Raw genomic sequence first — 13,167 nt, forward strand, 5'->3', positions numbered from 1 at the left:
TTTTTTTTGGAAAATGACAAAAGATATTAAGTCTGTTGTTCATATTTCAGCTCCAATTCTTCTGAAGTTTAATCTTCCTTCCTTGCGTAACTTATTAGATGCATAATCAAGCAGTTGAAACTATATTCAATCCCTCACCCTGCAAATTTGAAAAAACATAAAAGATGCAAGCATTTTGAGAGTTTGTACCATGAGAGATTTGTACGGAGTCACTCGAGGAACCACTCCCACTGCTGCCCTCAGCATAGGATTGTGCATCGTCCTTCAGACTGCCTTCTTGTCCAGATAAGCTGCTTCCCTCCGCGACCCTTGAGACCTGCTGCAGAGTTTCACTCACCAGCTGACGAGTCTGTTCACTCACCATTGTGGCCTGGAAAGCCACAGGCTTTGGTTTAATCAGAACCTGTATTGTCAATGAAAAGTATTCTTTGCTATTACGGTTGTCACAGACCATTAAACTTAGCAATTAACAGGAAGATATGGAAGGTGAAGGAGGATTTTAAACTCAAGTCCTGGCTGATCACCTGTATTAAAATACTCGAATTTAATCTTCAAACAAGGTTTCAACAGTTGGTTTACATCAGAATATATTGTGTATAATTTTATACATTGAAACACAAAGCAAACAAACTTATACATGCCCACTCAACATTCCAAATAGTTTCCCACATTTGATTCAAGATAAAAAAGCACCATGTCTCCAATGATTTGCTTTTCCATATATGGGAGAGTTCCAAAATGGGGGAAAACAACCCTCCTCCAATCTCAATACCAGGCTCAGATATATTTGACCAAGATTGTAACTTTCTCCTTGCTAATATGATGCCCGACACTAAGGTTGTGTTACTTTAACCCAACTCGTTGGCATAGATAAGTTGGACGTAAGGATTTGTTTTATGACTAAGTAAAAAGTCAAGTTGTGTTTCCTCAGTGATGAACAATAGTAAATGACAATCTGGGTGTGACAAACATAGCAAAAATGCCATAGTTAAACAAAATAAAATGCTTATATGTACACATTAATATCCCGAGGGGTAAAAGTAAATCTGTGAAAATGAGAGACAGAAATAGTGGTAGTGTTCAAATCAGATAAATCAAATAGAACCAAAGAAAGACCAGACTAAGAGAGCAAATTAAAGACATGAGAAGGCATCAACCTTCAACCACCAGCATTTTCTGGTTTTTATTTCTTCAGCTTTAGAACCCACTCACCTGCGTTTTCCCTTGCTGTCCGTAGAGAATTTTGGTGGGTATGATTTTTGTGGTGGGTTGTACTGACGATCCCACCCCTTTTGGTTGAGCCACAATCATTTTAGTAATGGGCCTTGTTGCAGTGATAATTGCTGGTTTTGTCCCTGCAGGTACTGCCTGAATGGTCTTTTCACCCTAGCAGGCAGATTGAAAGGGAGAAGTAGGGAAAAAATATACAAGTAAATGCTCTGAGAGCTAAAGCACAATTTTTCAAGTCAAATTCAGTACACAAACAGGCACAAAAATTCTTTGCCCTTAAAAAATCAACTTGATAATTAATATAGAACAGACTCAGCTATACATTTAAAGCTTGCAAAATTATCTTGGCACTTAAATTACTTGCTTTACGCACATTCGACCCAGTCTTAGTCAAATGTAACAAAACAGTTTTACAACTTCTGCTACAGCAGAACTGTGGGGGTGAGAGTTCAAAGTAGAAATGGGGAGAGTGCGGGTTCAACATGTTGCCTTTAGAATGACATGTAGCAGCAATATGCACAGAGCATCTTGCATTCGTAGGAACATGCAGGACTTGACAAGGAGCAATAAGGAGGCAGGGGCCCTTGTGGACAATAGAAGGAATGGAGAGAAACTTAAAAACCATTAGAAAAGCGAAGAGGGGGCAAGAAGAAACACAGGTGTGTAAGATTAGGGAGAATCAGAAGATAGGCAAGAAGTATCTTAAAGGGGAAGCAGATAACCAAGGAAAGAATTGTGTCTATTAAGGACCTAAGGGCAATCTACATGTGGAGCCAGTAGACTTTGGCAGGGTGTCACATCTGTCTTTACTCAGGAGAAGGAATATTTCAGTACAGAATTTTTGGGAGGGACTGAGATGTTCTTGAGCAGATTGACATAGGGAGTGAGGAGATATTGGCAGTTTTTGTAGGCTTAAAGGTGTCAAATCCCCAGGTCCAATGAGTTGCATCCCAGGCTATGTTGGAGGTGAAGGAAGGATTTCAGGTCCTCTAACCCAAATTTGTGATTCATCTCTGGCCACAGGGGAGGTGTCAGAAGAATGAAGGAGAGCTAATGTGGTACCATCTTCCAAGAAGGGTGGTGGGATAAATCAGGGAATTACGGGCCAGTAGGTCTCACAACAGATCTATGGAAACAGTTGGAAAAAATTCTAAAGGAGAAAACTAATTTTTGCTTGGTGAAGCATGGGATAGTCATGCAATGGCTTCATCAAAAAGGGGTCATGCCTTTAAAATTTTTGAGGTAAATCAGCTGTGTTGACGATGGCAGTGCAATTAAAGTAGTTTATATGGATTATATAAAATCTTTGACGAGGTCCCATATGGGAAACTGATAAAAAAAAAGGTAAAAGCACATTGGATCCAGTCCAACTTGGTAAGATGCATCCAAAATTAGCTTGGGAGCGCAAGAGACTAGGAATGGGAGGCAAAGGCCTCATGGTATTTTTGCTAGGCTATTAATCCAGATACCTAGCTAATGTTCTGGGGACCTGGTACAAATCCTGCCAGGGCAAGGCAATAAATAAAAATCTGGAATCAAGAATCTACTGTTGACCATGAAACCATTGTCCATTATTGGAAAAACTCATCTGGCTCACTATTGCCCTTTAGGGAAGAAAACTGCCATCCTCTTCTGATCTGGCCTATATGTGACTCCAGATCCAAAGCAATGTGACTGACTCTCAACTGCCCTCTGAAATGATCTAGTAAGCCACTCAGTTGTATCAGTGACTACAATCTCAACAAAGAAATTAAACTGGTATCAACCCAACCATCGGAAAAGACATTGGCAGAAACAGCCCTGTCAACCCTGCAACGTTCTCCTGATTTGCATATGGGGCTAGTGCCAAAACTGGGAGAGCTGTCTCACAGTTGTTAAGCAACAGCCTGATATAGTCATATTCACAGAATTACACATTATAGAAAATGTCCCAGGCACCATCACCACCATCCCTGAATATGTCCTGTCCCATTGGCAGGACAAATGTGGCAGAGGTAATGGCACAGTGGTACACAGTCAGGAAGGTGTTGTTCTGGGAGTCTCAACATTGACTATACCGATTCCCACATTGAGAATACCCTCCAATGTGTTGAATGGCACTTCGAATAGATCTAGCATCTCAACACTGGGCATGCACAAGGTGCTGTGGGCCATCAACAGCAGTAGAATTGTAGGCAAAAGTGAGGACTGCAGATGCTGGAAACCAGAGTTTAGATTAGAATGGTGCTGGAAAAGCATAGCAGGTCAGGCAGCATCCGAGGAGCAGGAAAATCGACGTTTTGGGCAAAAGCCCTTCATCAGGATTCCTGATGAAGGGTTTTTGCCCGAAACGTCGATTTTCCTGCTCCTTGGATGCTGCCTGACCTGCTGTGCTTTTCCAGCACCACTCTAACCAAAAAAAAAGCAGCAGAATTGTACTCTAGCACAACTTGCAGCCTCATAACCTGGCATATCCACCATTCAATCAATATGATCAACCCTGGTTCGATGGACAGTGCATTAGGGCATGCCAGGAGCATCTAAAAAGGTGTCATCCTGGTGAAGCTGCCAAACAGGACTATTTGCATGCCAAACAACCTAATCAGAAGTGACAAGACACAGCTAAGTGATCCCACAACCAATGGATCAGATCTACAGTCTGCAATTCTGCCACATCCAGTCATGATTGGCAGTAGGCAATTAAATAATTCACTGGAGGTGGTGGCTCTACAAATATTCCCATCTTCAAATGATGGAAGAGCCCAACATATCAGTGTTGAAGCATTTGCAGCGATCTTCAACCAGAATTTCTGAGTGGACCTTAACCTCCTCTGGGGCTTCCCAGCATCACACAAACCAATCTTCAATCAATTCAATTTACTCCACTTGATTTCAAGCAATTGTTGGATGCATTGGATACTACATGACTATGGGCCCTGATAACATTCTGGCAACAGTACCAAAGGCTTGAGCTCCAGGACTTACCAAGCTGCTCTAGTATAGCTACAACACTAATATCTACCCAATAAAGTGGAAAATTGCCCAGACATGTTCACAAAAAGCAGGACAAATCCAATCCAACCCAACCAATGAACTCCATAACAGGCTACTCTTGAGCATCATTAAAATGCATCAGTCAAATGTTGGAAGGTGTCATCAAATGCTATCCAACAGCACCTGTTCAGCAATACCCAGTTTGAGTTTGCCTGGGCCACTCTGCTCCTGTCCTCATTGCAAGCTTGGTTCAAACATGGATAAAGGAGCTGAATTCCAGAGGTGAGGTAAGAGTGGCAGCCCTTGACATCAAGAAGATATTCAATCAGGCATGACATCAAGGAGTCCTATCAAATCTGGAATCAATTCAGCAATCTCTCTGCTGGTTGGAGTCATACCTGACAGAGAAGATAGTTGTTATTGTTGATCACTCATCTGAGCTTCAGGTCATCTCGCAGGAGTTCCTCTGGACAGCATTCTAGGCCAAACCATCTTCCACTGCTTCATCAATGACCTTCACTCCATCATAAAGATCAGAAGTGAGAATGTTCGCCAATGCTCAGCACCATTCATGACTCCTCAGATACTGAAGCAGTCCATATTCAAATGCAACAAGATTTGGAAAATTTCTGAGCTTGGCCTTACAATGCGACAACGAACATTCATGCCACAAAAATGCCAGGCAGTGACCATCTCCCATAACAGACGATCTATACATTAGCCCTCTATGTTCAATAATGTTACCATCACTAAATCCCCCACTATCAACATCCCAGGTGTTACCAATGACCAGAAACTCAACTGGATTTGCCACATAAGCACATCAGCTGTAACAGTGCTAGAATACTACAGGGAGTAACTCACCACCTGACTGCCCAAAGTCTTTCCATCATCATCATCAAGGCACAAGTCAGGAGTGTGATGGAATACTCCTCACTTGCCTGAATGGGTGCAGCTTCAACCATACTCAAGAAACCCGACATCTTCCAGGACCAAACAGCCCACTTGATTGACACATCCACAAACGTCTACTCCCTCCACCACCAATACTCAGGAGTAGCGGTTTGTACTACTGACAAGATGCAGTGCAGAGATTCACCAAAGATCCTTAAACAACATCTCACAAACCCATAACCACTTCCATCTAGAAAGAGAAGGACAGCAGATACACGGGAACACCACCATCTGCAAGTTCCCCTCCAAGTCACTCACCATTCAGATAAGGAAATATATCACCATTCCTTCACTGTCACTCGGTCAAAATCTAGGAATTCTGTGCTTAATGGCAATATAGGTCAATTTGTAGCACATAGACTGCAGTTGGTCAAGAATGCAGTTCACCACCACCTCCTTAAGGGCAATGAATACTGGCTCAGCCAGCGACACCCATGTCTCACAAATAAAAGACATAGGGTGGCAGAGAAGGCGGCGTGTGTCTGGAGAATGGCATGACACAGGGATAAGTTTTGGGTCCTTTATTCTACTTATACCTGTAAAAGATACAGTTAAGAATGTGGGGGTGATGATAAGTAGGTTTGTAGATGACACAAAGATTGGCCAGGTGGTTAATAGTGAGGAAGAAGGTCTCAGGTTGCAGGGCGATATAGACAGGTTGGTCAGATGGGCAAATCTGTGACAGATAGAAATTAACTCTGTAAAAAGTTAGCTGATGCACTTGGAAGAACTAACAGGACAAGGAAGTACTCTGAATGGCAGGATACTAGGAAGCTCAGAGAAAGGGGGTATCGTGGGGTGCTTGTCCACAAACATAAATTATCTGGATGTCAGCATAAGACATATAGTTAGTAAGTTTGCAGATGACACCAAAATTGTAGGTGTAGTGGACAGCACAGAATGTTACCTCAGATTACAATGGGATATTGATCAGATGAGACAATGGCTGAGAAGAGGCTGATGGAGTTTAATTTAGATAAATGCGAGATGTTGCATTTTGGGAAAGCAAATCTTAGCATGACTTATACACTTAATGGTAAGGTCCTAGGGAGTGTTGCTGAACAAAGAGATCTTGGAATACAGGTTCTTTGCTCCTTGAAAGTGGAGACGCAGGTAGATAGGATAGTGAAGGAGGCGTTTGGTATGCTTTCCTTTACTGGCCAGAGAATTGAGTACAGGAATTGGGAGGTCATGCTGCAGCTGTACAAGATATTGGTTAGGCCACTGTTGGAATACTGCATGCAATTCTTGTCTCCTTCCTATCAGAAGGATGTTGTGAAACTAAGTGTTCAGAAAAGATTTACAAGGATGTTGCCAGGGTTGGAGGATTTGAGCTTTAGGGAGAGGTTGAATAGGCTAGGGCTGCTTTCCGTGGAGTGTCAGAGGCTAAGGGGTGACTTTATAGAGGTTTATAAAATAATGAGGGGCATGAATACAGTAAATTTAAACCTGGGTGGGGAGTCCAGAACTAGAGGGCAGAGGTTTAGGGTGAGATGGGAAAGATTTAAAAGAGACCTAAGGGGCAATGTTTTATCACAGAGGGTGGTGCGTGTGTGGAATGGGCTGCCAGAGGAAGTGGTGGAGGTTAATACAATTGCAATATTTAAAAGGCGTCTGGATGGGTATATGAACGAGGAGGGTTGAGAGAGATATGGGCCGAGTGCTGGCAGATGGGACTAGATTGGGTTGGGATATCTGGTCGGCATGGACAAGCTGGACTGAAGGGCCTATTTCCACATTGTACATTGCTATAACTCTATGACTCTAAATCCCTGAAGCTGGTAGGAGAGGTAAATGGAGAAGGGGGTTAAGAAGGCACATAGGACACTTTCTTTTATTATAAGAGCAGCGAGGTTATATGCAGCTGCACACAACATTTGCTTAAACGTTAGCTGCAGTGCTTGTGCAGTTCTGGTTGCCACACTACAAGAAGGATGCGATTACCCTGGAGGGAATGCAGAAGAGATTCACCAGGATGTTGGCTAGTTGGAATATTTTAGCTGTAAAAAAATGCTGGAAATGCTTGAGTAGTTTTCTCTAGAGGAAAGTGAGGACTGCAGATGCTGGTGATCAGAGTCGAGTGTGTGGTGCTGGAAAAGCACAGCAGGTCAGGCAGCATTGAGGAGCAGGAGAATCGATGTTTTGAGGCTTATGCCTGAAATGTCGACTCTCCTGCTCCCTGGATGCTGCCTGACCTGCTGTGTTTTTCCAGCACCACACTCAAAACTCTAGTTTTCTCGCGAAAAGGGAAACTGATTGAAGCGTATAAGATTGAGAGGCCATGGACATGGTGAATACGAAGCAACCATTCCCTTAGTTGAAACGTCAATAACAAGAAGATATAATTTTAAGATGAAGGACCGGAGCTTTCGAGGGTATCTGACAAAAGTCTTTTCACCCAGAAGATGGTGAGAATCTGAAATGCACTGCCTGGCATAGCAGTAGACACAGGAAACCTCAATTGTTAATAAGTACATGGATGAACACTTGAAATGTCATAACATTCAAGGCTATGAGCCAAGTGCTGGAAAGTGGGATTTGTGTAGCTAGGTCAGTGCAACTTGATGAACCAAAGGGCTTCTTGTGTGCTCCATGACTCTACAACTTGGTAGCATTTTTGTCCTGAGATGATCTCCTGGCCACATTCTTAACATCACCAAGAATTCAGAACATTTCCAGACTCCAATTCTGCTTCAGCCCATTTTCTGCTGAAGAATTCATCTCTGTTTGTCATCCAAAGGCTTGGCAAATGTAAAACACTCTTCGATGGCTCCTATGATCTTGGATATCACCCAAACCTCTACTCCACATGCCCTTCTGCACAATGTGTCAATTCATCCATCATTAATGCTTGCTGACCTGCTGCTGTTTAAGTAATATTATGCTTTCAAATTTCTTCATAGCTTCCTGCTTCTCTACTTCTGTAATATTTTCCAGCCCTGCAACCATAAGAGATCTTAAGACTTCTCCAATTCTGGTTGCTATTGTGATAAAGTTGAATAATGTGCTATCATTATTTTGGAATTTGAACGGTCAAAAGAGAGGCTGATGAATTGGTTTCAGTTCTGTGATGGTAACTATTTTTTCAAAAAGTCAGAAAATCATTTGGAAAAGTGACCTAAATATAAAATTTCATTGCTTAGTAAATGTCTAACTAGATAGCTGCGACATTAGTTGATTAAATATTTCCACTGCTGAGGTTATGACATACAGAAAACCAGATAATCAGGTTCACTGGTAGTTCGGTTTGAGTTCAGTTTGGAAGAATCAGGTTTCAGTTTCACTGACACTGAAGAATAAAACTTTCAGCTCAGGAGATCAATTTCACTCTCATAGAAGGGTAGTTTGTGAAGTCTCAAAGCAATAGGAGCTTGCAAAGCTGTCTGAACTCAAGGGACATTTAGGTAATCTAGGAAGGACTCTTAAAACTGCTTAAGCAGTCCAAGGAGAAAAGCTGGAAAACATCAGTTAAATAAGAAAGGAGTGATTTTCTCTAGGTTTGAGTATCTGAAAGGGATATTGCTGCAAAAACAGTAGAATCTTTATTGTGTTTATGTAATGCTTTATTCAAATTGGATTACATATTAATACTTAGCAGCTTGATTCCTTTGTAAACAATTTTTATGTTAAGAAATATCAGTATTCTCATGTGAATGTTTAGCAACTGGTATCCAATTGCAAAAATAAATATAATCCATCAAGCCCAGATTTCATTCTCAGATGTGATTTCTTCAGCATTACTATCAAACAGGATTATAACACGTGCTTTCAATTTCCTCAGCCATATGCTCTAGAATTCTCTATGTTTCTCTGTCTCACTTTCTTCCTTTAGGAAGCTCCTTAAAACCTCCCTCTTTGACAAAGCTTTTGGTTATCAACCCAAATAGCATCTTATGTGGTTTGGTAGCATCTCAGGATTTTCTAATGTCTCTGAGAAGGTCATTGGTAAGTTTTGTTATATTAAAAACAGTATATAAATACAAGTTAAAATGAAGAACTATAGATGCTGGAAATCTAGAACAAAAACAGCAAAAACCTGGCAGAGGAATTGTTGAAGAAATTCAGGTGGTCTGAAAAATGGTCAGTGGGCCTGAAATGTTAACTCTGCTTTCTGTCCACTGATATTGCCAGACTTGTTGAGTTTTTCCAGCAATTTCTGTGTTTTCTTTTGTAAAATATAACTTGCTGTTGTTAACTGTATCACTGCTCCAGAAATGAGATATGGTTAGTCCATGAAGTTCAGTTTCTAAGCAAATGGTTGGTGAGTCTAGAATCAAGGGATGGTCTTAGAACTAGGGTTATTCCATTTCAAACTAAAAAGAGAAGGAATATCTTCAGAGGGTGGCAAATCTTTAGCATTTGCTTACCCAGAGTCTGAGGAAGCTCAATTATTGATCATGCTCAAAGCAGAAATCAACTGTTTTTTTGGATATTAGGGTAAAAAGGTAGCATAAAGATGGATGATTAGCCATGATCTAATTAATGGGTGGAACAGGCTCATTCATTCAACCTGGCCATCTTCTGCTGCTCTTTCCTATATCTTTGAAATTTGCCACAGCACTAGCTGTTATGAACTGTTACCACTTTCCTACTTATTTTCACTACTGATACTTTTTCTCAAGATGAAGGCTGGGAGGCCAGTGACGCTGCAAAATTATCAATGCACATCTCTGTTTAACCATTTTCTCCAAATATTAACTACATATACTGGTGTTACACTCTTGCCTGCCTCCTAATTTTGTGATATTCAAAACCTTTCAGTGATCTCCATTAAGGAATTAGGCAGCAATAAATGAAACCACTATGGATCATGAACTTGTAATGTACAACAGATAATTACGAACTTACCCCAGCATTCAACAATGTTGTGACCACATTTTTTCCTGGAATACCCTGGATGGTTGTTCCTTTCCCTGCAGTCTTCTGTACAACAATGACATTTGGCTTCGACGTCATCGAAGTCATTGGAATAGTAGTTATTTTTGTTGTTGTTCCTAGTGCAAATGCATTACAAAGGATGTTATATATAATTGCTACTGGGCTGGCTGACATGAGCTATCAATAATAAAGTATGCATTTGTTCCAAGATTTGCCACAGTAAGAAAGGAAACTTGAAGCACAGAAAGCAAAAGATTGAGAATAAAAAATTATAAAACAAGATACAAACACACCTATCCAAGCTAATAGCTATCAGCCATATAGCTTAAGATCAAGAAGAATAAGAACAAAGATAAGAGAAAATGGGATAAAAAGCAAGTCAGAAAATTATTACCTCGGTCTAAATAGCAGTAAAAAGATATTTTACAACTTTTCCCCAAGAACAGTTTCTCCCATTTATTTCTTTGGAGTAAAAAGGTCCATGCCTTAGTCCATAACTCAATTAATCACTTAATTCTTTAGATGAAGGCAGACAGCAAAAAAAAAAGAGACAGAGAATTCCCCTTCTGGATATTTACAGTCAAATCAATAATAAAAATAACTAAACAAGGCAAGGGAGTGATGCACTGTAAGTACAGAGGATGGTCTATCACTATGCTGTAAATAACGTGTTAGGAATCTGACTAAGATTTTACATTTAAGCTAAAAAGGTGCATGTTTAAAAGAGATCTGAGAGGCAAGTTTTTGTTTTAAACAGAGGGTGATAAGTACCTGGAATGTGCTACCAAATGCAGTGGTTAGGCAGATTCAATAGCAATGGTTAAAAGACATCTTGACAGATATATGAATAGACGGCAGGAATAGAGCGATGCAGACTACTTAGAGGCTAAACATTTTTAGTGTAGAAAGGCATCACACGTCAGCGAAGTCTTGGTGGGCCAAAGGGTCCATTCTTGTTCCCTCCGGTTCTTTGCTCCTTGAGTTGAACAATGATCATGGATCATATCCTTTACTCAGCTTCTAGTCTGTTCAAAGTAGACTAGCAGGAAAAGATCTATTGTCCCACCTGATTAATTTAACGGTAAGCAGTTCACTATTAATTGCATTTTAACTCCTAAATTTTTATAAGTTCAGTGATGACCTGCACTATAAACTGTGCCCCTTCATGTAACATGTACTTTTTCTCTGGTTTTAAAAAAGACAAATTACTGACATACAGAGAGAAAGAAAGTCAGTTATCGTTTGATAAATTGCCTCAGTCTTCACTCAACTAAATTTCACTTCCTTCCCTCTGTCCAGTTCCAGCAAACCACAAAGGGAAAGACTAGTATAAGTATATGAACTAGACACGGAGGGAACATTAATCTGAAAACAACAGCAGTAGAAAGCGCTTTTAAAAGAAAATTGTTTGAAAGAAACTGTGCCAAGGATAAGAAGATGTACTGAAGCATTAATGACACAGTTGTAGTTGTATAGTTTAAGTCAATAATTTCAACAAATGAACTAATGTTTTCCACATAAATCAATTAGAACAGGTTATCTACAAAAACAAGATGCCCAGAAAAAGCAATTCATTGGGATTCAAATATCATGCTTAGAACATTCCAGCACTGCAGAGCTGCAAGATGTATCAAAACCATGAACTTCCAAAACAAAAGCAAAATATTGTGAATGCCAAGTACTGGAATGCAAAGTACTGGATAAACTCAGCGTGTTTACCACTATCTGTGGAGAGAGGAAAACAGAATTAATGTTTCAAGTCCAGTATGACTCTTCTTTGGAATTACTAACAAAAATTTAACAGAAACATTAATCCATCTCATATCACAAGAACAAAATTACATTGTTGAGTTGAAAGATGTTATTAAAATATTTATAATTAGGACACATCACATCTACTTGAGTGTGGATTGTTGAAGTGTAACTAGTAACAAACATGTGGGTATGAAGAGGTTTAAATCTTGAATTTGTAAGTACTTCTATAGCTTTGGTAATTTCTTATAAAATTTATTGTAAATTTCTGGACAGTACTGGGTATTTGTTTCTATTGGAAGAATTTTACAAAAAAACAAGGTAATCGTTGTGCATTAGTTTCCAATTGGGATTGTTTTTTTTGGATTAGGGGAAACTCCAATACTTGGGGAATAATTTTTTTTAAGTTTTAAGGTAAGCAATTCTATAACTGTCAAGGCTGAGCTGGATAGGTAAAGCAGTTGTTCCAAGGAAGAAAATAGTTCAGAATTGTTAAAAATAGGTTAACCTCTGTATAAGGAATTTTGGACAAGTTGTACAGCAGAAGGGTTTGGTTAAACCTTAACCAGCTCTTTAAGATAAAGCCCAGTTCTCTGAAAGTTCCAGAAACAGACTATCAGGTTCTCAAGACTGAGAACTGAAGCCACAGTTAAAGTAAGCTCTAAAGGAGTGATAAAGAAAGGAATCCTCCCCGATATTTAAAGATTGTTTTGGGGTTTAATGGGATCATACTTTCACCATGTTTCAAAATCATTAAACATGGCTGTAAATCTTTTGGTTTATTCTATTTTATCTTCTTTTATTTTGCATAATAAGTTCAGATTTATTGTTAAAATCAAATCTGCAAGATTGCATGAGTATGTTTCAGTGAGATACCGAATTGTTAAAATTTTTTTCAAAATCTATAAAGCCAGATTTTAGTTTGGAATCGAACTTCGTCTCATGATAATGTGAGCTGGACAACAGAAAAATGTCAACTCTATTTCTTTCTTCACAGATGCTGCCAGACCTGCCCAAGTAGGAAAACAGCACATGTTCTTATTGCATATTTCCAAACATTAGGCAAGTCTGATCTTTAAGAAATTTTCATTGTTAACAGTTGTACTGGTATACACTAACCAGACATTATACTGCTGCTGATAATTTTTCCTCCAAGGGATGTAGCTAGTGACTTGGGTACTACAGTGATGATGCTCCCACTGGTAGTTTTCATGTAGGTTGTAGATCCTGTAGATGCTGCCATACGAGCACTGATAGTGGGATTCAATGTAGGGCGTGTGTAGGTAGTTTGGGTACCTATATCACAAGAAAAATATACTATTTTTAAAAAAATGATTTTCTGAATTCCACTACCATTTAAATTGAAAATAACTACAATAA

At 39.7% G+C, this 13,167-nt stretch overlaps 1 protein-coding gene across 4 annotated transcripts in view; it reads right to left on the reverse strand.

Annotated features, from left to right (window-relative positions):
- emsy (EMSY transcriptional repressor, BRCA2 interacting) overlaps window positions 1-13,167 on the reverse strand; it is a 93,808-nt gene that overhangs the window by 44,925 nt on the left and 35,716 nt on the right. For all 4 annotated transcript variants that reach the window (XM_060826316.1, XM_060826315.1, XM_060826317.1 and 1 more), the window contains 4 exons: window positions 12,907-13,083; window positions 10,006-10,151; window positions 1,213-1,386; window positions 190-403 (listed from right to left, as the gene is read on the reverse strand). In XM_060826316.1, the coding sequence (XP_060682299.1) occupies window positions 190-403; window positions 1,213-1,386; window positions 10,006-10,151; window positions 12,907-13,083 (711 nt within the window). The remainder of the gene's footprint in view (window positions 1-189; window positions 404-1,212; window positions 1,387-10,005; window positions 10,152-12,906; window positions 13,084-13,167) is intronic.

This window comes from Hemiscyllium ocellatum, chromosome 6 (assembly GCF_020745735.1).
Source record: "Hemiscyllium ocellatum isolate sHemOce1 chromosome 6, sHemOce1.pat.X.cur, whole genome shotgun sequence".
NCBI classification, from domain to species: domain Eukaryota; kingdom Metazoa; phylum Chordata; class Chondrichthyes; order Orectolobiformes; family Hemiscylliidae; genus Hemiscyllium; species Hemiscyllium ocellatum.